At 47.5% G+C, this 22493-nt stretch overlaps 3 protein-coding genes across 9 annotated transcripts in view; 1 reads left to right on the top strand and 2 right to left on the bottom strand.

Annotated features, from left to right (window-relative positions):
* Window positions 1-6627, bottom strand: part of Cluap1 (clusterin associated protein 1) — a 33325-nt gene extending 26698 nt beyond the window's left edge. Inside the window, exons 1-3 of one of the 5 annotated variants that reach the window (XM_005349235.3) lie at window positions 6515-6627; window positions 2532-2643; window positions 250-334 (exon numbers count right to left, since the gene is read on the bottom strand). In XM_005349235.3, the coding sequence (XP_005349292.1) occupies window positions 250-334; window positions 2532-2643; window positions 6515-6536 (219 nt within the window). In that variant the 5' untranslated portion in view covers window positions 6537-6627. Of the gene's footprint in view, window positions 1-249; window positions 335-2531; window positions 2644-5352; window positions 5686-6514 lie in introns of those variants that run through there. The other 4 variants (XM_005349236.2, XM_026780968.1, XM_026780966.1 and 1 more) reach the window with 4 other exon arrangements.
* A 105-nt stretch (window positions 6628-6732) lies between these two features.
* Window positions 6733-10639, top strand: C7H16orf90 (chromosome 7 C16orf90 homolog). Its single transcript, XM_013347144.2, has 3 exons — window positions 6733-7637; window positions 8461-8814; window positions 9332-10639. The coding sequence occupies exons 1-3, from the start codon at window positions 7577-7579 to the stop codon at window positions 9487-9489; spliced, it is 573 nt and encodes a 190-aa protein (XP_013202598.1). The 5' UTR covers window positions 6733-7576; the 3' UTR covers window positions 9490-10639.
* A 91-nt stretch (window positions 10640-10730) lies between these two features.
* The window catches only part of Naa60 (N(alpha)-acetyltransferase 60, NatF catalytic subunit), a 20709-nt gene continuing 8946 nt past the window's right edge, over window positions 10731-22493 (bottom strand). For all 3 annotated transcript variants that reach the window (XM_013347373.2, XM_013347375.2, XM_013347374.2), the window contains 6 exons: window positions 20466-20581; window positions 17679-17808; window positions 15131-15227; window positions 14208-14442; window positions 12962-13305; window positions 10731-12050 (listed from right to left, as the gene is read on the bottom strand). In XM_013347373.2, coding sequence (XP_013202827.1) covers window positions 13149-13305; window positions 14208-14442; window positions 15131-15227; window positions 17679-17808; window positions 20466-20575 — 729 coding nt within the window. In that variant the 5' untranslated portion in view covers window positions 20576-20581 and the 3' untranslated portion in view covers window positions 10731-12050; window positions 12962-13148. The remainder of the gene's footprint in view (window positions 12051-12961; window positions 13306-14207; window positions 14443-15130; window positions 15228-17678; window positions 17809-20465; window positions 20582-22493) is intronic.

Raw genomic sequence — 22493 nt, 5'->3', positions numbered from 1 at the left:
ACACACACACACACACACACACACACACACACACACACACACACCAAAACAAAAACCCAAAATAAAACCATATAAGCAATGAGTCAAAAAACACAGAAACACACACACACTTTGGTGAAATGGTTCCACAGAAACTTGGCAATGGGATGGTTTTAGAAAGTAAACACGATACTCAATTCAAAAAACAGTACCAAATAAAATTTATCTTCTAATTTATTTGATAATTCTATAAAATGACTGTGAACTAACCATGAACTGGGCAATTGCTTTAATGAAGAAAACTCGGTCTTGTTCGGTCTCAATGTCAGAAGGGATGTCGGTCTGTGGCTCATATCTGTCAGAAAAAACAAGCAAGAGCCAATCCAATATAAAGTCCTTAAAGTTAGGTGTGGTGGTGCACACTTACAATCTAGCACTCAAGAGGCAGAGGCAGGTAGATCTCAGTGAGGTCCAGATCAGCCAGGCTTATACAATGAAACCCTAACTAAAATATAACAAAGCCACTAAACAAACAAAGCAAAAAAGGCCCATTAAAGAGAAGGCAGATGATTATTGCTAACATGAGGTTTTCCAGGCTCCAACCAAAGCCCCAACCAAGGCAATGTGATTAAGCAAAAACTTCAAGAGCAAACAAAATACTCAAGGAGCAAATTCCAACTCAAGAATGAGATTTAACTGGCAGACCACAGATGGCTCAGTGGGTAAACAGGGCTACTACCAAGCCTAGCAATCAGAGTTCACTCTCCAGGGCTTACATAGTGTAAGAGGAGAACCAACTAGTTCTCTAACCTCCACATGCATGTGGTGGCTAGCATAAACCCATATACATAGGTGGATTCACACATACTTAGCAGGTAAAGGAGTTTGCTGTGTAAGCCTAGAAACCTGAGTTCTAACCCCAGAACCTGTATAAAGATGGAAGGAGAGAATCAGCTCAACAGCCTTGTCCTCTGATCTCCACACCCATACATGTGTGCCATGATACGAGTGTGGAGACAAGTAAAAAATAAAGCAATAAAGATAAATAAAGTAATAAGATACAATAATAAAGTAATAATGAATAAGTAAACAAACAAATATGGGACTCAGATTACAAACTAAGTCTACAATAATAAAGTAATAATGAATAAGTAAACAAACAAATATGGGACTCAGATTACAAACTAAGTCTATCTCGAACTTCCAACTTTTATGAAATAACCAAGATTTTGACTCGGGCTAATAGCCCTTTGCCTAAGACAGACACAAGGGCTAAACAGTTCACTCTAGAAGTGGCAGGGTTGTTGAAATTACTTATTTACTGCTAATTCACCAGGGCTCAGAAGATTTGTGACTCTCAGCTGTAGTTGTATAGTCTGAGAGATAACAATAGCTTTTACATTTTAAAAGCAAAGAAGAGGGGCTGGTGAGGTGGCCAGTGGTCTAGAAACTAGGACTGAGAAACCCTGTCTCGAAAAAACAAAAACAAAAATAACAACAACAACAACAAAAAGAGCATATATTGTTCTTCCAGAGGACCTGCCCTTAGTTCCTAGCACCAATGTCAGGTGGCTTACAACTGCCTGTAACTCCAAAATATTCAACAGGCATCTCATGTAGACTAAATTTTATGTGTAACAACATATACAATATTTACCCTCTGATTCTTAACACAAAATGTTGCCAATCCTTATCACATAAGACTTTTAACACAATGAAAAGTCTATAGTATTTATTGCTTTATATTTTTAGTATTGTATTTGTAATTATGTGTGTGTGGGTCTGTGTGTAAGCATGTGCACATTACTACCAGTGCTCACTGACGTCAGAGGTTGTGAGGTCCTCCCAGAGCTGGAGTTATACACAGTGTGAGTCATCCTACGTGACTGCTAACAAGGCTAGGCGGTGGTGGCTGATGCCTTTAATCCCAGCACTCAGGAGGCAGAGGCAGGCGGATCTCTGTGAGTTTGAGGCTAGCCTGGTCTACAAGAGCTAGTTCCAGGATAGGCTCCAAAGCTACAGCGAAACCCTGTCTTGAAAAACAAAAAACTCCAAAACAACGTGCATGCTGAGAATCAAACTCAGGTCCCCTGCAAGACCAGTACAAGCTCTTAACGTCTGAGCCGGTTCTCCAGCCACACCTGCAGTATTTTTAATGCAGTATATCCTGAGTGTAGAAAGTCCCTGCCATTGTGGTGAGGCTGAAGAGCAGCCCATGCCAGCACTCCAATAAGGATAATCCCACCCTCCATGTTCTGTAAACTCTGGTGATTTCTTTCTTTCAATTTTTAAAATTTGAGAGAGTGTTTCTCACTATGTATCCCTGGCTGGCCTGGAACTTGATATGTAGCCCAGGCTGACCCCGAACTCACAGATATATACTTGCAGTATCATGCCTGGCAGCTCTGATGACTTTTCACAAATTACAACTCAGTCCCTCCTGCATGGATTGCACTATACTCTTCCTTTTGTATCATGACGGTTCCCTGTTCCCAATTAGCCAACAAACAAAGCACTATTCATGCTAAGACATGAATAAGGTGTACCCTCACCTTTTCACAAGCCACAGGAGGACTTCAGAGACAAGTCCAAAGTTGGGAGAGCGGAAATTCTCCATAGAGATATGTCGTGGGTACCCCAGGGCTCTCATCATCTCTGTGAAATCTGTCCAATATAAAACACAATTCCATCAGTCCTTGTCAGACGGCGCCACTTTGGAAAGCAGTTAATCTCATTGTCTCTGCTTCCCCTTCTTACTGGTTCTCCCCACCTTACTGGCAGCCTGAGGGGCCCAGTCCATCAACTCTGTGAGAAGACAGGCAGGGAGACACAACTGACAGTACCTAAGCATCACCTGGAAAACACCTAAGTTCAATGGAGTAGACTTTCTTCAGGAAAACGGGTTCTAGGGATTAGTTGAGGCTTTCATTTCTTTTTGTTATCTGCCTTTTTACTACCCCAAATAAAAACTATCCAAATGGATCAAAGACCTCAACATAAATCCATCCACACTGACCCTCACTGAAGAGAAAGTGGGAAGTAACCTTGAATGCATGGGGCATGGGAGACCACTTCCTGAATATAACCCCAGCGGCACAGACACTGAGACCAACAATTAATAAATGGGACCTCCTGAAACTTAGAAGCTTCTGTAAAGCAAAGTATACAGTCAACAAGACAAAATGGCAGCCTACAGAATGGGAAAAGATCTTCACTAACCCCATCTGATAGAGGACTGATCTCCAAAATACACAAAGAACTCAAGAATCCAATTCAAAAATGGGGTATAGATCTAAACAGAGAATTCTCAACAGAAGAATCTCAAATGGCTGAAAGACACTTAAGGAAATGTTCAACATCCTCAGCCATCAGGAAAATGCAAATCAAAACAACTCGGAAATACCATCTTACACTGATCAAAAAGGCGAAGATAAAAAACACTATTGACAGCTTATGCTGGAGAGGATGTGGAGTAAGAGGAACACTTCTGCATTGCTGGTGGGAGTGCAAGCTTATACAGACACTGTAGAAATCAGTATGGCGAATTCTCAGAAAATTAAGAATCGATCTACCTCATGATCCAGCAATACTACTTTTGGGCATTTACCCAAAGGAGGCACACTCACACCACAAGGGCATTTGCTCAACTATGCCCATAGCAGCATTATTCATAACAGCTAAAACCTGTAAACAACCTAGATGCCCCTCAACCAAAGGATGGATAAAGAAAATGTGGCACATTCACCCAATGGAGTACTACATAGCAGTAAAAAACAATGACATCTTTAAATTTGCAGGCAAATGGACGGAATTAGGAAAAAACACCCTGAGTGAGGTAACCCAGACCCAGAAAGACAAATATAATTTGTACTCACTAATAAGTGGATACCAGATATAAATCAAAGGATAACCAGCCTATATAGTCCATAAGAGAAGCTAGAACCCTCTTCAAGAAACAGATGGAAGCGGATGCAGAGATCCACAGCTAACCACTGGGCGGAGCTCCCGGAGCACAAACAAAGAGAGGGAGGAGGGAGAATATGAGCAAAGGGGTCAAGACCATGATGGGGAAATACACAGAATGAGCTGGCCTGAGCTAGTGGGAGCTCACTTCTCTGGACTGACAGCTGGGGAACCTGTATAGGCCTGAATTAGGACCCCTGAATACAGGTGACAACGGTGTGGTTTGGACAGTATATGGGGCCACAGGCAGTGGGACGAGGCGCTACTCTATGTATAAACTGACTTTGTGGAGCCCATTCTCTATAGAAAGAAACCTTGTTCAGCCTAGGCTCCGGGGAGGGGAACGAGGAGAACCTTGGTTCTGCCTCAAGGAGTTGATGGACAGACTTAGTTGACTTCCCAGGGAAGGACTTACCCTCTTGAGGAGCAGATGAGGAGTGGGGCGAAGGGAAGCGGGAGAAGAAGAGGGAGGGGGAACTGGGATTGGTATGTAAAAAGAAATAAAATTAATTAATTAATTAAAAACAAACAAACAACTAAATAAAAACTACCTAGCCTCATAAGACATCATGAGAAAAAAATTGTTCAAAATCATACGTTCTTTTCAGTGATCCTATAGTATTTTGATGACATAAATTTCAAAAATCAGTTACCTCAATTCACAGAAATTTTAAGAAAATGGTTGAACTGTCTTCAGTATTTATATTTACTGTAAAAACATATTAGTAAACAGTGTAAGTTGGAAGCACCTAAAAAAGCTACACTGCTTGAAAGAAAGTAGAAGAAAACAAACAAAAGCCAGGTGGTGGTGGCGCATGCCTTTAATCCCAGCACTCTGGAGGCAGAGGCAGGTGAATCTTTGTGAGTTCGAGGCCAGCTTGGTCTACAAGAGCTAGTTCCAGGACAGGCTCCAAAGCCACAGAGAAACCCTGTCTTGAAAAACCAAAAAAAAAAAAAAAAAAAAAAAAAAGAAAAGAAAAGGAAAAGAAAGTGGGATTTAGAAATGAACACAGCTGCCGGGTGGTGGCGCACGACTTTAATCCCAGCACTCAGAAGGCAAGGACAGGGGGATCTCTGTGAATTCAAAGCCAGCCTGGTCTGCAGAGTGAGCTCCAGGACAGCTGGGGCAACACAGAGAAACCGTCTTGAAAAGAAAAGAACACAACCAGAGCCAGGTGGATCTTTGTGGGTTCGAAGCTAACCTGATTTACAAAGTAAGTTCTAGTCAGTGAGAGTTTTTGTTACACAGAGAACCCTGTCTCGGTAAATCAAAAGGAACACAACAACATCTCATATTGAGTTCCCACAATACGCTGAGCTGGTGAACAGTTTCCTGGCGGTGCGATGTCTAGGCATGTTTCCTGAAGACAGCTATTCAAAACGTCCTGTTGACAATTCCAAATAAGCTACCTGTACGATAAAGCAGGGTGGACTGCACCAGATGGTGGAAGAGAAAGATGGTGGTGAAGAAGTAGCAGTCTCTCCTCCAGTCAGGCTTCATCCAAACACTTCCTCCTGCTAAGGGGAAGCTAGCATTTCTCCACTGTTGGATGGGGGCAGAGTCTCCATTACACAGCTATACAGTGTTTATTTAAGGTAAACATTCTGAAACACTCTTCTGGAATACTCTTTTCAATACATCGCTTTTCAAGGACCCTAGCAAAGTGCTGGCCTCATCAAAAACTACGTGGGACCGCCATCATGACACTGTCTGGAACACCGTCAGACCCTGGAAGACATGACACTCGAGGTTGATCCTAATAGCTGCTACTCCGCCACGAGGGAGGCAAGCTTTTGGGTCACACAGTCCTGCCACTCTCTCCAGCTGTGCGAACCACGAGAAGTTAAACTACTTGCAATTAGATACAGAAACAAAAGGGGTGAACTGCAACAGCCTGACCCATAACAAACGGTCTCCGAAGAGCAGGGACTAATCTAGACACCCCACTTCCCCACTCTCGGGCAAAGTTCTCTTCTCAGTGTTTGGCAATCTGACAACCTGGATGCAAAACGCCTAAGCCGCTCGTTCTAGCCTTTTCTTGCCCAAATTACTTTGACCTGTTGCTGCCTGTTTCCTCACCTCTGGACTCAGGGCACAGGAATTGACTAGGAATAAACAACATAATGCCCCAAAAGGACAGTATGTGACAGATTGTTTAAAAAAAAAATCTCAAAAATTAATAACAATCAACGACGATAAAACAAAACAACAAAAAACTAGCAGAAATAGCCATCCATCCAGTCACCTCCCTGACTTTATTGTTTCTTTCTACAAACTCTAACACAGAAAAAAAGTCTCCATTTCCCATGACCTTTCTAATGCGGCTGCGAATGTGTCTGTGACAAACTGAGATAAAATGAGGTAAAAGTTAAACACATTCAGTTCTTCAGCCGCTCGAAACACATTCCAAGTGTTCTAGCCACTCGCGGCCAGTGACGGGCAGAACTTTGCAAGGGTGCAGCAGAGTTCCGTCAGGCCCTGGCTAGTCTGGGGCCTACGGCTCAGACAGGGGTCTAGCAGGGGAGCTCCGAGTTTCTGGGAAGCCCACGGGCAAGCCGGGTGCAGCCTTACTGCGGAGGTCGCGGAAAGACATGGCGGTTTGGTCTGCAAAAGTCCACCGGGGAACGATGCTCGACTCTTTGGAGTTCGCAGGCCCAGCGCTCGCCGGTCTCTATAGCAACCCGCAGGGCACTTGGACAGCGTGCGGTCAGGGCCAAACAAGACTGGAAGCGAAGCGGTGTAATGCGCGCACGCGCACGACACAGACCAGCAGGCGGTGCTTCTCACCGTTCATCAAGCAGTTTTGGTTCCGGGACTTTTGTGGCTCCCATTGCCTCACTTCTATAGAGAACACCATCACTTTATGTGACCGAGTCTCCTTCGTATTTGTTAAAAACAGCTAAACCGCACAGTCAAAGACGCATAAAAGTGGCCACAGAATAACAGGAACGAAGGTACGCTACCCTCGGCAGAATTCGAGAACTGCACCCGGAAGGATTTCGTGTACGTACTGCTTGTCAGTCTTCACTACGTGCCGAAAATCAGTTTCCAGACCCATGATCCAGGGGTTGTCCTGGAAACTGGTTAATTCTGAGGTCGGAGTAGTAGTGCTGATGTATCACGCCCCAGTGCGGAGCTCTGCAGGGAATCCTCCCTGGTGGCTGCTACAAGTTGGGGGCAACCGCGATAAAGGACAGGGGAAAGAAGAGATGAGCTGGGCCAAGAAGGGTGGAAGAAGAGGAAGGCAAAGCCCCGAGATGGGGAAGCGGAGAATGTAAAGGTGCCATTGACCGGGACATTGTGGTGGAGATCAGGAGTAAGATGCTTGAGGACTTAGATGTGGAATAGGGCCAACATAGGCGACAGTGCACTTGGACAAAGAGAATAGTCTGCGACAAATGGCTTTGGAACAATGAGAAATCTACAGCAAATAAATGAAACTCCACTATTATCTATATACAAAAACAGTGGTTCATAAACCAAAACAGAGAACGAAACGTTACGGTTTTGTGACTGAGTTGATTCCAAATTTAGTTGTAGTTTTATATTTCCACCACCAAGGCAAGAGTTCCAGTTTGTTCACATGCTTAGGGGGAAAATGGCATTATCTACACACTAACAACTCGTGAGAAGATGAACAACTGGACAAGGGTCACCAGGAACCACCTTTTCAGTGCGATTCAGATCTCTCCAGGTTTGTATCCTAAATCCTCTTTCTCTGAATGACAGAAGAGGAAGCTGAAGCTCCCCAAAGGTCACCCCACAGAATGATTTTTCAGCATTCCAAAGTTAATTTTTTTAATGTGTCTTCCTTTGAAATTGAGGAGCAGTGGATTTACCCTAAGTTTCTAACCCATCCCCCCGCCCTCCTCCCACCCTGCCCCTGACCTAACACCATTCTCTCCCAAACTAAGGGGGCCAAGAAGACTAGTCTTTACTGTGACATCATAAGAGCCAGTTGCCATGGGAGACCTGCAGACCCAGCCCCTAGGCAGGGGAGAGCAGGCCCTGCTGCACACAAGGCCTGGCCACTCCTCCCCCACCATACTGGCCCTCCATGGAAGCCTTGGTCTGTACATTCTCCGAGCTTCGAATAAGAGAAGGTGCCTGGCTGCAGGGAGAAGCAAAAGCAGAGATGCCATTCTGTCCTAACCTGGGCCTAAACTGGGGAGATCCCAGGGACATGCATGCTTGGGAGGGGAGTAACTCCCAATCTAGGCTGTATGACTGGGCCACTCATGCCCTCTTTTGCCCTCTTTGCTTATATTGGCGCCAGCATACTCTTTCTAGGGTAGAGGGCACACACACACAAAAAGGGCTGGAAGTGCTGAAAGAGATCTTAGTGCCAAAGTCCTGGGCTTCTTAGACCCCTAGGGAAGCAAACAGGAAAAATGGGGATAGACAGGATCTGAGGCTGGGTAGCCTGGGGTGGAATCTGCCATAGAAGCTGGTACTTGCGTCTTTTTACCCAGATGCTGGCCGCACTGGCCACCACCCTCCTGCTCTCTCTCCTGCAGATGGAGTGAGCTGGGCCCCAGGACGCCCCAGCCACCCTGACACACCACCCAACATCTACGAGGGAGGGCTGGGGGCCCAGCAGCAGCAGGGCCCTGGTGCCCAGGCAAGCAAGCCCAAGAACTTCCGACTGCGTCACCTCCGGAGCTTGGCTCTCTACCTGCCAGGCCACATGCAGCCTGCTGGGCAATGTGGAAGCCACTGGCTAGGCCAGCTCATGGCTGGGAGCAGCCTGTCACGGCCTGAAGGCTCGGCCTGGCCCCTGTCTCTGCCACAGGGGACCCTGGGTCCAGGTAACAGCCATTGCTCAACCCTTCTGGAAGCTCAACTGCCCAGGGACAGCCTGGGAAATACAGGTGAGCTCTGTTAAGGAAGGACTGGAGACATGAGGGGAAGACGCAAGGGAACTCAGATGGGCCTCTTCCATTCCCCAGCCTTCTTGCCAAAAACTAGGAAAGGACACTGTGGCCAGGACACACTAAAGTAATGTCTTCCTCCAGGGGCTGAATCTTGAATTTTTCTATCCGTGTGCCCCACTGATTCTGCACTGGGATGTACTCTTAAGTCTTATGAAATCTCAGGGTGGTAGTAGGCAGCTGGACCACAGCTGGAACCCATTGGGATGGGGGGTGTAAGGCTGGGACTAAGAGTTCTGGGTTCTAATCCTTGTTCTGTATTTTGATGGACCTTGGGCAACTCTCCCTCAGTTTATTTTACAAGAGTTCATGACCCACTGACATCCCCCCCCCAAAGTTCTTTCAAGGACGTAACACCAAGCTCTTCAATTGTCTTGAAGGTTATAAGGTCCAGGGACACCAAGGTAGGGTTTCAGATTGGGTCCCTCTGAGTGACTTCTCTTTCCTTTTTCCTCAGCTTCCAGTTCCAGCATGGACCCAGCCAAGGGTGTCCCCTCCCAGTCTGGTCCCCCTGAGGGCTTGGGACTCAGGCCCAAGAGGTCCTGGAGAGCCTTGGAGGAGACCATGTGTCCCTTGTGCAAGAGAACCCGCTCTGGGGCCTTGGAGAGGACATAAGGATCCAAAGTGCCAGGGCTGGGGACATTAAGGGAAGGATGGCCGAGGAGGAGGCGGAGGCCAGGTTTCCTGAGGAAGGGTGCAGTCCCAGCAGCTGCCCTCCCACTGAGATGGCCCCCACAGCTGCCCAGCATCAGACCTGGGCTAGTCTGGGCAAAGTATGAGGGAGGGAGGAGGAAGTCCCTTGAGAGGGATGGAAGAAATGGAAGCATGCCCATGCCCTTGCAGCCTGCCCAAACTCCAGTCAGCCACGTGTAGCTGAGAGGCCAGGCTGAGCAGAGAATCTGGTTCCTGAGAGCCAGGGAGTCCTCAGGTCTTCCCTCAGTAAAAAGCCAAGGCCTGTATCTTCTTGTCTGTCATCAAGTCAATCCAGTCAAACCCGCCCTGCATCCTTCAAGGGAGCTTTCCTGGGGTAATGGAGTCTGGGGAGGCTCTGTAAGTGAGGGGCTGCTGAACATGGTAGCTCTAGAAAGCAGGCAAAGTCTCATTGGGCCTGAACACAGGGCATGGCATGGCATTCCAGGGACAAAAGGATGAAATGTGGGTTTGGTTTAAAGAGGGAACCAGGAGGGGACCAACCAAGACAGGCATGTTGGCCTGGACCCCACACTGATCCCACCAGGGGTTTAGATGGATTTATGGCCCCATAGAAACTTGTCAGGATGGCCATGGGACAGGCCTTCTGGATGGACTAGACTTCAGGTACATGGGTGCTGATGGCCTTGGGTAGTAACATTTGGGACTGGATCAAATTTTTGTTGCAGGCCCATTCTGTACCCTGGAGGATGTTTTGTAGCCTCCCAATAATGCCAGCACTATCCTCCACATAAACTGTTTCCAGACAGCATTCAACATCCACCAGAGACATACTCATTCTGGATGGGAACAGAGCCAAGGCCTCCACTGACCTGCATTACCTTTGGAGCCTTCTCTAAGCTATGATGGAGATGGGGGACAGACAGGTTGGAGAAGGGAATTAATTATACAGTTTTCTACTTGAACCAGGTCCTAGCTCAAAGCTAAGAGCCACACTGCTGGTATGAATTGACAGACAGCTGCTAAGGATCGTTAAGAAACAGCCCAGTCGTTGCTTTCAGCATAGACGCCTTCATCAAGTTTACACTCCTCTGCAGGACAGCTGCCTGCATGACTGGGCCACCAGGAAGACCGTGGCAAGCAAGCTCCCCAGCCTTCACAGGCAGAGCACAAAATGTGGAGAGCCAGCTATTAGAGACAGGATGAGACTAGTGAAATGATTTATTTGTTTGTAATGAGACTACTACACACTATGATTTGTTCAACACTGGGCTGGACACTGCAGTAATTAGAAAACAGAAGGGAGGGAAAGACAGGTCGAGGCCTTTGAATTGGATTTAAGAATCTCCAAGTCAGAACCTTCTGGAAGGTTCTTCCTTGACCACACAGGGCAGAAATGAAAATCACATGATCACCACTGACTGAAAAGGGAAGGGACACAGGCTCAGCCTCAGTACACAACCAAGATCAGTCAGGACACCAGCCACCTGCTGGCCAGTTCTGTTGAGGAAGGGGAATGCTTTTCCTGCCTTGGCCTTCCTGCTTTGTGAGGATCCTTCCTCTCTGAAGCCAAGCAGCCTTGGGCTGGCTCTAGGGTTGAGAGCCCCAAGCCAGGAGATGCTGAGAGGGAAGCACTCAGTAATGGGGCCTGTCAATAGAGCTGCTCCTAATCAGTCTGGCAGTGAGGGGCTGTGAGGACGCCCTACAAGGGCCCCAGTGACACTGCAGCAATACTGGGCAGGGCTCTGGCAACAAACATTTGGGGGCGCAAGGGAAGGGATGCTGCAAGTACAATCCACAGTACTGAGGAGAGCCTCTGCCTTGGAGGCCTAAGGTCCACAGGCACCGATTGCCCTCTGCGCCCAAGGCCAAGTCCCATGGTCCACAGTAGCAGAGATGCCCAATGCAGAGCTCAGCCTCCTTTTCTCTGCATTTGGCCAGACCTTGAAGCTTCAGCTTCTAGAAGGATGAGCAAGGAAGGAGCCCAGAAGCCAGCAGCTAACCTGTCCTTGTCTCAGCCCCCAGTGTAGGTCAGCTGTATGGAGAGCAAGCCAGGATTCCCCAGGCAGGATGACCCTTCTGGACAGTAGGAAGTGGGTAGTGGGAGGCCTGAGGAACAGGGGACTGTCCATCTAACTGTCTATGGCGAGGGCTGAGTCTTAAAGCTGTAAGTTCTCTTGAAGGGCTAGCCCTACTCCTTCTCCCCAGCCTCCAGCCTTTCATGGACAACTGCTTCCACCGTTTAAGCTTCTTTAGGGATTCCTATACAAAGACCTGGTACTCTCTTTCCTGTGCCTCTTTATTCTAAGCTTCCTGTGTCTTCAGGGTCAAAGGTGTCCACATTCTCTTCACAGCGAAGTTCAATCCATTTTGAAGGGAAGATGGAGGAGGCAGAAGAGGCCTGGCAAGCCCTTTTCCAGTGAATGTAGCCAACACCTGCCAGGCCATTGGGATGGTGCCAGTGCATGGAGGCAGGACAGAGGCTCCCGGAGGAAGGAGAAGTTTCCAGAAGCAGGAAGGAGAGCCTGCAGGGAAGAGAGCAGGGCACATGAAGACACTGCAGGATGTTCACCTACGTCACCTGGCCTATGGGCTTTAGATGAGTCAGGTATACCAAAGCATGAGCCTTTCTCCAACCCACAGTCTACCAGTGGCCAGCAAGCTCCTCGGAATGCTACACAAATACAAGCACTGCCAAGTTCACACTTGGGTGTTATCAATGGAGTAGGCTCTGCAGTACCCATCTCCCACTTCTGCAATTCTGTTCTGTTGGCTTGGGAGACCAACTCTTATCAACCCAAATGGTTGCATCCAGGCTGAATATTATCATGTACAATCTGTCAGCAGAGGAAACTTATGCAGGGTGTTGGACAATGCCACACACAGATGCACTGGTGACAGTCCTGGCGGTAAGAGTGGAAGTCTGGGTAAAATCCTGAGGAGCAGACATGGATCGACATCATTGGGTGCATCTCGTAAGGGAAAGCGAAGTTTCCAGTAGGAGCTGCTTGGTCTTTCTGTACCTTCCCAATTTTTAAATCACGTGAATCCATTTTAACAAAAAAAGAAAGAAAAATCTGTTCCGGTCCTGGGGAGATGGCCCAGTGCTTAAGAGCATTTGTTCTTTCCAAGGACCAGGGTACAAGGACCAGGATCTGCATGGCACAACTGCCTATAACCCTAGTTCCAGGAATCTCAAAAGGTGGACAGTAACTGAGGAAGAGGACCCGTGCTGAGCTCTGCTCCACAAACGCGCACATGTGCATGCAAATGGACAAAGTCCAGGGAGTAAAAAGAAATTCGAGTGGTTTGAGGTCTTTGGCCCCTTGTTCTTCAAACCACTTCTGGACCCTCAGTGAACTGCTTACAGTATCTGCCTAGAGATTTCTTGTCTCTGTAAGCACTAGACTCCCCAGGTCCTGGCATCTGTGCCTACCTGTTGAAGACCAGGCATCCACTCTGCTCCTGAGCCAGCATAGCACCGGGCCTGCACCTAGGGCAGGCTGATGGGCCGGCAGGTGGCTACCAGCTCCTTGCAAAAGACAGCAGAAGTCAGACAGACAGGAAAATAGGTTCCACAAAATGCTGAGGATAGAGGCCTGGGGGAGGCTGCCCCAATGGCATCACATGGTACGGCTGTATTCGATGCCACCTTTGGTGGAGATGCTGGACCATGGCAGAAAGCTGCAGAGCAGGCTGTGGGCCTGGCGGTAGATCCTGTGTGGGATGGAGCAGGGACTCAGGTTGGCTAGTGCTGAGCCCAGGTGCTGGATGTAGTCTGTGGGTTCTGTCAAGGAAGGTACCGATATCCCCCATCATCTGCCTTGCCTGCCCACATGCAGCCTGCTTGGAGTTAGATCAATGACAGCATTGTTAAAAATACCAGAAAGGCTCATTAAGTGGACCATCGATTTGGGAAATAATGTACAGTAGAGCATATAGGGCAATCATCACAAAGACCAGGGCAGGATCTACAAGACAAGTGTTCCTAGTTCTCCAGAGGGACAGAGCCCACCCCAACAAGGAGATGTATCAGCAGTGCCAACCCCTGGATGTCCATACATGCCCGACTTTATGTGAGCTAGGCCCTACGGAGCTTGGGGTCACTTCTTTCCTGTTTTACTTCCCTCTAAAATGAATCACTTCTTCAAAACTACAGGTACATGTAGTGTATTCTGGGTTATTACTACCCCAAGGTGCTGGACATTTCGTTTCCTTTCCACCTAATAAGGACACCATTAGAGGAGAGAATTGGAGGTGGGTGAATGCACCTTGGATCATGCAGCTCCACGAGAAAGGTCTGAACCCATGTGTTCTGCCATTGTTCACTTTCTTCTCACCATCACAGGCTGCATATGGTGGGGCTTGTATCTGCTCATTTACTGATGACCCCCCCCCCCAAGAGGACACTTTCCATATTTCTTGAGTGGAGTAGAGTTAAAACCCAATCTTCCTGCTGGGCTGAAGTTGCCAAGAGAGTGCCAGTTTTCCTAACGTATGCAGCCAATCAGGTGCATTAGACCTGTGCATACCCTGAGCTACTCAAGGAACAAGGCTGTGAGCTAAGCCAGTGACTGTCATCCAGGTGGCCACAGTTCCAGTGACTCTCTGGTTCTTCCAGCCCTCTAGCCAGGAAACCGCAACAAAGCCTTCTCCTGTTCCCTTCCAGCAGTAAAGGATATAAGATGGTCCACGGAGGGTGGCCGCCATTGATGTAGAGGACATAGGTAAAGCCATCTTTGAGGACTCCTCGAATGGAGTAGTAGTAGGGCAGATAGTGATGCTGCTTAAAGTCTCTGTTTTCATAGAAGTTTATTGCTGTGTTGTTGGTGGTGAGCACATGCAGGTAGATGGCTTTGCAGTGGTCCTGGGCAGTGGTTGAAATATGATCCTTTAAACTTTCTAGTAACAGGGAACCTGGGGAAAGGAGAGGAAGGTTTCCCACAGCAGGGCAGTTAAGAGGACATAGATGAAGCCATGGCGTCTGCAGGAGTCTAGAGGGTTATGTTGAAAGATCTGAAACCAGCCTCTGGTCACTTCCCACTGTCAAGCCCCTCCCATGAGCTGCCTACCACTGTGGACCAAAGATGCATCCTGGAGGAGTTCTGGGTCCACAGAGAACACTTATCAACCTTTCAGACAACAAAAAGTATAAACCAGAACCCAGAGGGTGAGAAAGACAGGTCTGGGTAGAACAAAGGACTTCTACTCACTGCTGTGTGGTGGAGTAGGGCGAGACTCTGGTAACACGGTGTTTGGAAAGTGCGGTTTCTCTGTTTATGTTTATAGTTCTTACTCAGAACAGAACATCTCGCCAGTACACAAGACCATGTCTGGCAACATAGGCGAGGGAAGGGAGGTCTGTGCCCTCCTGAGGCTGTCCTAGGAGTTGGTGCTGATCTGTTCATGACAGATCTGGGAGGGATGGAAAACAATGAAGGCCAGTGGGGTGGGGAGACACATTGGGAGGACATTATCTGTCCCCAAATTTGTACAAGGAAGAGATTGAGGGTCCTCTGTGAGCTGAAGATCTCAGAAGTAACTGACAGGGGTAGGGGGTAATAACTGCAGCAGTGGTTCAAACCATGAACTTTCTGCCTCTTACCTATGCCGTGCTTTCTGAATTCTTTCACCACTCCCAGACTTAGAATGTATGCAACTTGTGTATCCACAGAGAAGCTGGAGGCTAGAATATCTCCATCCTAAAGGGGAAGTCAGAGATAAAGTCAGGGCAACATGACGGCATATACAAGCTCAAAACAGAACCTACCTGGTTCTGTGTCCACTCTTCATATCCTGGCATGTGCAGTCACAAGGTGGGAAGGGGTAGAACACAGAAGACAAAGTACAGCCCGCTGACCCACAGAGACAAGAGGGTGTAGGCCCTGTTGGCGGATGCTGCCACAGTGAGAAAGCACCCCAGGAGCTTTGTTTGGGATGGCGGACTAGGTCGGGACTTTTCATCAGAACTAGTAGCATTACAGCAAGACAGCCTGGGGAGGGGGTGTAGCTCAACAGTAGAGTGTGTGTCTGGCACACATAAGGTCATACATCTGATCCTATCACAAAAGGACAAGAGTATAACTGTCCAGAGTGGTCACATACAGGTTGTCAACAAGTAGTGACACAGTCGCCATGATGTGCGACAGTGGGCAAGTGAAAAGTTGGGTCGGGTGAGCATGCATGTGCAGCATCGCGTGTAGAGGTCAGAGGACAACTGGGGGAGCTGGTTCTCTCCCTCCACATGGGTGCTGGGGACTCAGCCTGCCAGGTTTTTATTGCTCAACCATATCACCAGTCCAAGGTCCAAGTGCTGCTTTAAAGGTTTGTAAAGAGAAACATGCTGTCCCTGGTGACCATGAAGAGCAGGTTAAGACAGCTACGCACCCTGCTCTGCTGCCCATGCCGGGCGAGTGGCACACTGTGATGTGATAGAGCACGCTAAGGACACAATCACCTCCTGAGTCATGACTCTGACCATGAGATAGATTCTCATGTTATTCCAAGCACTTAATAAAAAGGAACACTGCCATTTGTATGGTCTTCTCTTCCCAGAAAGGACACCAGATGACTTGGCCTTTCTGCTTCCCATTCACCAAGTAGCTCCATGTGCTATGCATGTGCTGGGCCAGGCCCTGCTCTTGGCCATGCCCAGCACTCCACACTACAGTGAACCTGGACATAGCAAACTGGGGGAGAGGATAAACTCACTGCTCTAGTTAACAGAAGCCCTAGCTAGCCAAAAGAAGGGTCCCCAAATATGTGTGGAAAGGGTAAGCATGCCAGTCAAGAGAGCCTCGGGCAGTGTGCATGGTAGAAGTGGACAATCACTAAGAAAAAGCCCCAAGGAGGGATCACGAGGAAACAGGCATGGGCAAGTGAAACAAGACAGCAGATCCAAGGGGGACTGGCCCTTGCTTTCTCCCTATCTTAGCACTGAGCAATGTGAGGAAGTGGCTCAGGAGGAAGCTGGGCTAGACAAAACAATGTACCAAGATAGAATTACTTATAAAATGGGGTAACCTTTAGTGGTCTGGGTTCCTAGAAGAAATGTTTCTTCCTCTTCCACTACGACTGGATGAGGCAAGCACTCTACCACTGAGCTGCAGCTCCAATCTCATTTCCTGAATTTTTAAAGGAATAATCTCAAGCAAGCTGGGTGTGGGGTACACACCTTGGACTCTAGCACTTGAGAGGCAGAGACAGGTAGGTCTGAGTTTCAGGCCAGCTAGTACACAATGAAATCCGTCCCTAAATTAACAAACAAATAGCAAATGAACAAACCAACAAACGGGAGGCAGGCAGGAAGGAGAAAAGGAAACAAGAAGTAATAACCTCGAGCCAAATCTAATTATTTGCTGGTTGATGGGATTCCCTTTCCTTAAGTAAACAATACTGCTCGATTGCCATGACCAAAATTACCAGGAGACTCCTAACAGAATTCAACCACAAAGAACATGGTTTATAGCTGTGGTCTTACACTCTGCCCTGAAAGCAGTCATCCAAATTCTTGAGGGTTCTGAGGGAGGTAAGTTTGTGAGTGGTCTATGAAATTGGATAAAAAGAAATAACATTTTTGCTAATCCCCAGGTGAAACCTAACATCTCCCTCCACAAATTACAGTATCATTGATGCTTCTGTGACATTCCAGCAGCACAAATCCCAGGCATTTTCATGGCACACAGCAACAGGGCAGATTCCCAACCTATCATTTCTGCTTGTTTCTGTTTGAAAATAGCCATCTTTATTAAGCCCACTAGTAGGTTATATTCATTATTCATATTATTCCACTAGGGCTGGAGAAGTAGCTCAGCAGTTAAAAACATGTACTGCCCTTGCAGAGGACCCAAGTTTAATAGTGGGCAGCTCACAACCACCTATGATTCTAACTCTAGGGGGATCTTCCTTGTTCTTTACAAGTAAATACTTCTATATAGTCACACAAGCATACACATAATTAAATAATACGTAAATCTTTAGGAAAAAGTCCGTGTATTCACCTCCATATAAATAACCCACTGGCCGAGTGCCGTTTGCTGCTCTGACTCCTCAGCTCACAAGCTGCTGAGACACAGGCCGGAGTGGGCAACGACTCCACTGCAGCATCCCTCTCCAGCGGCCACAAAGGCCAAGTCACTACGGCATAGACATACCTCTTTATGTATTTTGGTCCTATTCTTTATTTCAGCTACTATCATTCCCACGATGGCACCTCTGTAGGTTGCAGCAAGAGAGAAGAACTTCTTGTTGGATGTGATATCACGATACCATGAGTCTGGGTACCTGAGGGAGAGAGCACACTCCAGTGAGTCACCAGACCTTATGCTGCCCTGCCTATCACTTAGTCTCTAGGAGCCTCATAGCTGTCTTCTCAAAGTAACCACCTATCCAAAGGGGAATTTTTGATGTAAAAAAAAAATCATTTTTAATGTAAAAGAGAGGAATCCTCCAACCAAACTGTCTCCACAGACAGTTCCTGGAGGGACAGCACAAGGCAGCCTCAGTGTGAGCTGAGACCTTAGGGCCCTCAGTGACCTGAGTGGTCTATGAAGAATTCTGTGGGGCTGGAGAGATGGCTCAGAGGTTAAGAGCACTAGCTATTCTTCCAGAGGTCATGAGTTCAATTTCCAGCAACTACATGGTGCCTCCCAGGTACCTATAATGAGATCTGGTGGCCTCTTCCGGCACACAGGCATGCAGAACACTGTATACATGATAAATAAATACATAAATCTTAAAAAAAAATTCTGTGAGGGCTGGTGAAATGGCTCAGCAGGTGTGGGTGTTTGCAGTCAAGCCTCAAAACTTGAGTTCAATACCCAGGACCCACACGGTGGAAGGAGAGAACTGACCATGCAAACGGTCCTCTGTGAGACTTCAGCACTGAAGATCAGGAAAGGTGACTCAAGGAAGAGCCAAAGTTCATGGGTATGTACAATAGTTTACAATACCTTTCAAACACAGGCATGGTCATGACACATGGCTAAGGGACAGGAGAGGCTGACAGTAAGGTCCTTAAGGGGTGTATAGGTTACAACTCAGTGTGGATCTGTCTAATCCCAGACAGTCCTCATCAGGGCCTCATTCATCGCTACACTTAACTGACACTCTTATTTCCTAGTATTCTTTCAGTAGTGGGATTACTAACTGGAAGGATAGTTTGTTTTATCTCATAAAGCACTGTTAGCCCACATTCCTAAGAAGCTGGCAATTTATATTTCAACAGAGATGCATGGGGGGGGGGTTCCCCCTACTTTCCCGCTGGGATGGAGTAACAAGTATGAGTGAGTTGAGGAGTCACGAAATACCAACAACTCAGGACCCTGCTTAGCTTTCAGGTTTCAAGGTCTGTGTCTGTTTTTCTCGCTAAAAAACCTGTTTTTCCGTATCATACAATAATCTAGAAACAAGGCAAGTAAAAACACAGGAACCCAAGGTACTAATAATCCACTCCACCTCAAAACGCTGGAAATATTTAATTCAGTACACTCTGTGGTCTCGGTAAATGATCCCCACAACGAAAGTCCAGAAGCGAACCTCTCAGGCCTCCTGCCTCTTCCTTCTCATTCTCTGCCCTAAGGTCAGCCATGGCACCTAGAATTCTTCGACTCCAGGATGAATCACAGAAGCCAGAAGAGCCCCTTTCCTACAAAGCCAATCTGATTTTCTCTGTAGGAGGTGGCCATGAAGAAACTTTTTGTCCTACGTGTCTGCCAGCAGATCTGACAGCACTACAATCTTCATTAGACTGGGAGTGCCCATGAGGTCAGGACAGCACATTTCTGAGCGACAGACTCCAAGTCTGCACTGGGAACAACTGCAGAACCGTGCTAGGTGGAGCGGCTTGGAGAAAGAAGGTCACTGAGGGCTTCATGCCCTTAGGAGCAATAGCTTGCTTGTAGCTTTCTCTGCCGCTACTCTCCTTTACTTCCTGTCCACTGTAATGTGAGCTGTCCCCCCTCCCCCACCTGTCACAATGGCCTGAAACTTCTAAAACAGTGTAGAAAATAAACCTTTGTCATCCTTAAGTTGTTTCTGTCAGAGATTTGGTGACAACAATTGATAAACTAAGACATCCTCATTCCAGAAGGGTCCTCCCTATACCCAGAAAGGGAGTGCTACAGAGAGTCCAAGCGGAATCTAAACAAATGGGTCTCACTGTGTTCTCCAGCTTCAACCCATTAGGAGTAGATAACACTCTGTTCAATAGTCTCTAGGGCAGTCCCTGCTTCACTCAGGTCAAACAAATGTGTTACTGTCATCTCCTGTTAACATGTCTTACTAAAGTGCTGGCCATGATTCTCACGAAGGGCAGGATCCTCTGCCTTCCTCTATAGTATACTGAGGTTTTTATCTAGGCATGCTTCTAAGTGAAAGTGGAATATGATATGATTCTGTTCTAGAGTCTGCTTTCACTTAATATTTGGTAAAAGAAAGAGGAAGGGAGGGAAGGAATTGTGTCAGTAAATACATTACTTTAACAGATTTGTTCCTGGATGATTAATGACCCTTTTTAAAGACAGGGTCTTTCTCATATAGTCCACTCTGGCTTAAAACCTACTATGTAGCTCAGGCTGGCCTTGAACCCGACCCTTTTCTGCTTCCATTTCCTGAGTTCTAGTACTCCAGGCATATGCCACAACATCATCAACGCTGCATTTAGATATACATATCCTGATGAATCTAATCAGTTTTTTATACTGAGGTTGGTCCTAAATTTCCTGATTGCATGCAGCACTGGGAATCTTTGTAAGTAACATTTCTCAGCAGGGCCTTTTAAGGAAAGTGAGCAGTGGACCAATATGGAGGCCCGAGGCTCACTGCCTAGTTTGCTAACTTTAAACAGCAACTACGGACCACTATGGTCCCGCCAGACCCATTGTTGCCTCTTCCAGTCTCAGAGTATCCCAGCCACTGGGGATACAATGTCCAACACTCACTCAATGGGGAACCAGTCGCCACACAGGTGCTTCACAGTGTCTATGTCATCGTGGCAGAGGAGACGCAGGCTGACCTCGCTGAGGGCACTGGAAGGCACCACCTCTGTCATTCACACCTGTGGGAAGAGCAGACAGCATCACCTGAGGGCTTGCTTACCTGTTCTTTCTCTAAACTAACCCAGAAGGTGGGTGAGGTGGGGAACTGCTAAGAGCTTCCCGTGATGGAAAGAATGTTCTAGTGGTTGCCTGCACTCTGCACACGAAGAACAGCCGACTGCCTCTCGTCTGTCTCTCCCCTCTCTGCTTGAGCTGCACCCCACCCTTCAGCTTTCCCCCAGAGCGACCACAGCTCCTGCGTGGCTGGTCTTTTATCTCTTAACTGCTGCTCCTTCACCGGGAGGAGGCAAATGACCCTAACAAGTCTGACTCTGGCCCAGTGTCAGGGAAGACATGGGCTCAGCAAACTCTGTCAAGCAGTTGGTAGGTAGAACCTAGAGAATAATCAGCTATTCAGGTCAAATGACACTGGTTTCACCACCAGAGGGGAGGTTACATACTGCTTCTCCTCCATGACTAGTAAGAGAAACTTTGATGCTAATGACTATGGGGTAGTGCCAGCGGCTGAGGATCACACCCACGGCTATGCTGCCAGCCCTGTCTTAGTTTGAGGCAAGGTCTCCCTAGGTTGTTCATGCAGGTCTGGAACTCATTCTGTAGCCTGGGCAGAGGAAATCAAGTACTGAACTCTACCAAAAGGGAAAATAGCCTGTTTCTTTAAGTTGGAAGCAAGTATTTCAAAGGAATTAATTATCCTATCTTTTTGGGAGGGACTGTGTTCTCCCATGGCTGAGGAGAACTTTCCAGAACAACCAGATGAAAGTAGAAATGCTAACAGATCAAGATCACTATGTAGAATCTCAAGAGGAAAGCTCCAAGTCCAGCAAAACTCAAAAAGTGAGGTCAACAGGTGAGGGCTGCCGAGGGGCAGGTGCAAGGCACAGACTGGAGGAACTGAGACCCAGAACTCAGTGTGTGCAAACAGGGAGAGACCCAAAGCCTACAGGCCAATCTCTCCAGAGCCCTGTGCCTGCAGCTATGACCAGTAGGATTCCAGCCAAGCCTTTGCGGGTTTGGGAAGTCACTGCGTAGACCTAACTACAGCCTTCAGACCCAGTTTCCTGGTTGCAGGGGGTGCTGTACATACATCAATAAGGGAAGAGATATCCAACAGACAGATGTGTTACCTTTCACATCTGGTCTCTTCACAAGGTCAATCATATCAAAGATACAAAAGTAAATAAATAAAAGAAAAATGAAAAAAAATGAAAAGAGAAAAGAAGATGGAGAATCAAATGTAATATCTAAACCTGTACCATGAAAAAGAAAATCAAAACATTTCAGTGAACCTTAAACACAGGCTGGTTGGTAGATGAAAGGTATTACGAAACAGCTCTTAGTTTTCTGATGAGGTGGAGGTCTCATAGGACAAGGTGTCTCCTGGAGACACAGGCTGAGATATTCTGGAGCAAGAAGGCATCCTGATTTCTACTTCAAATGATTGATTTTTTTGGGGGGGGGGATTGTTTGTTTTGAAGTGTGGTGGTGCCCTGGGCTTCAGGGCAGCTGTATGATTCAATTTCTCAGCCATGCCCTCAGGAAGATTCCAAATCTTCTCAGAGTCATGGCAACTATGACACAAGCTGGGAACTTCTACAAGATCAGTCGCACACCTTTCTCTCCAGGCCAGGCATGGCTCTTCTGACATTTGTCAACAGTAGCCTTCACAGAGATTCCTCTCTGGCAGGCTACAAACACAATGTGTGTGCCACCTCCCTCACCTTCAATATTACCATCAATTTATGAACACCTGCTGCCCCCTGCTTTCCTCCACACACCTGCTGCCCTCTGCTTCCCTCCACACACCTGCTGCCCTCTGCTTCCCTCCACACACCTGCTGCCTGCCCCTGCTTCCCTCCACACACCTGCTGCCTGCCCCTGCTTCCCTCCACACACCTGCTGCCCCTGCTT

The sequence above is a fragment of the Microtus ochrogaster genome, chromosome 7 (assembly GCF_000317375.1).
Source record: "Microtus ochrogaster isolate Prairie Vole_2 chromosome 7, MicOch1.0, whole genome shotgun sequence".
NCBI classification, from domain to species: Eukaryota; Metazoa; Chordata; class Mammalia; order Rodentia; family Cricetidae; genus Microtus; species Microtus ochrogaster.
This window is presented reverse-complemented; position numbering and strand designations above follow the sequence as displayed.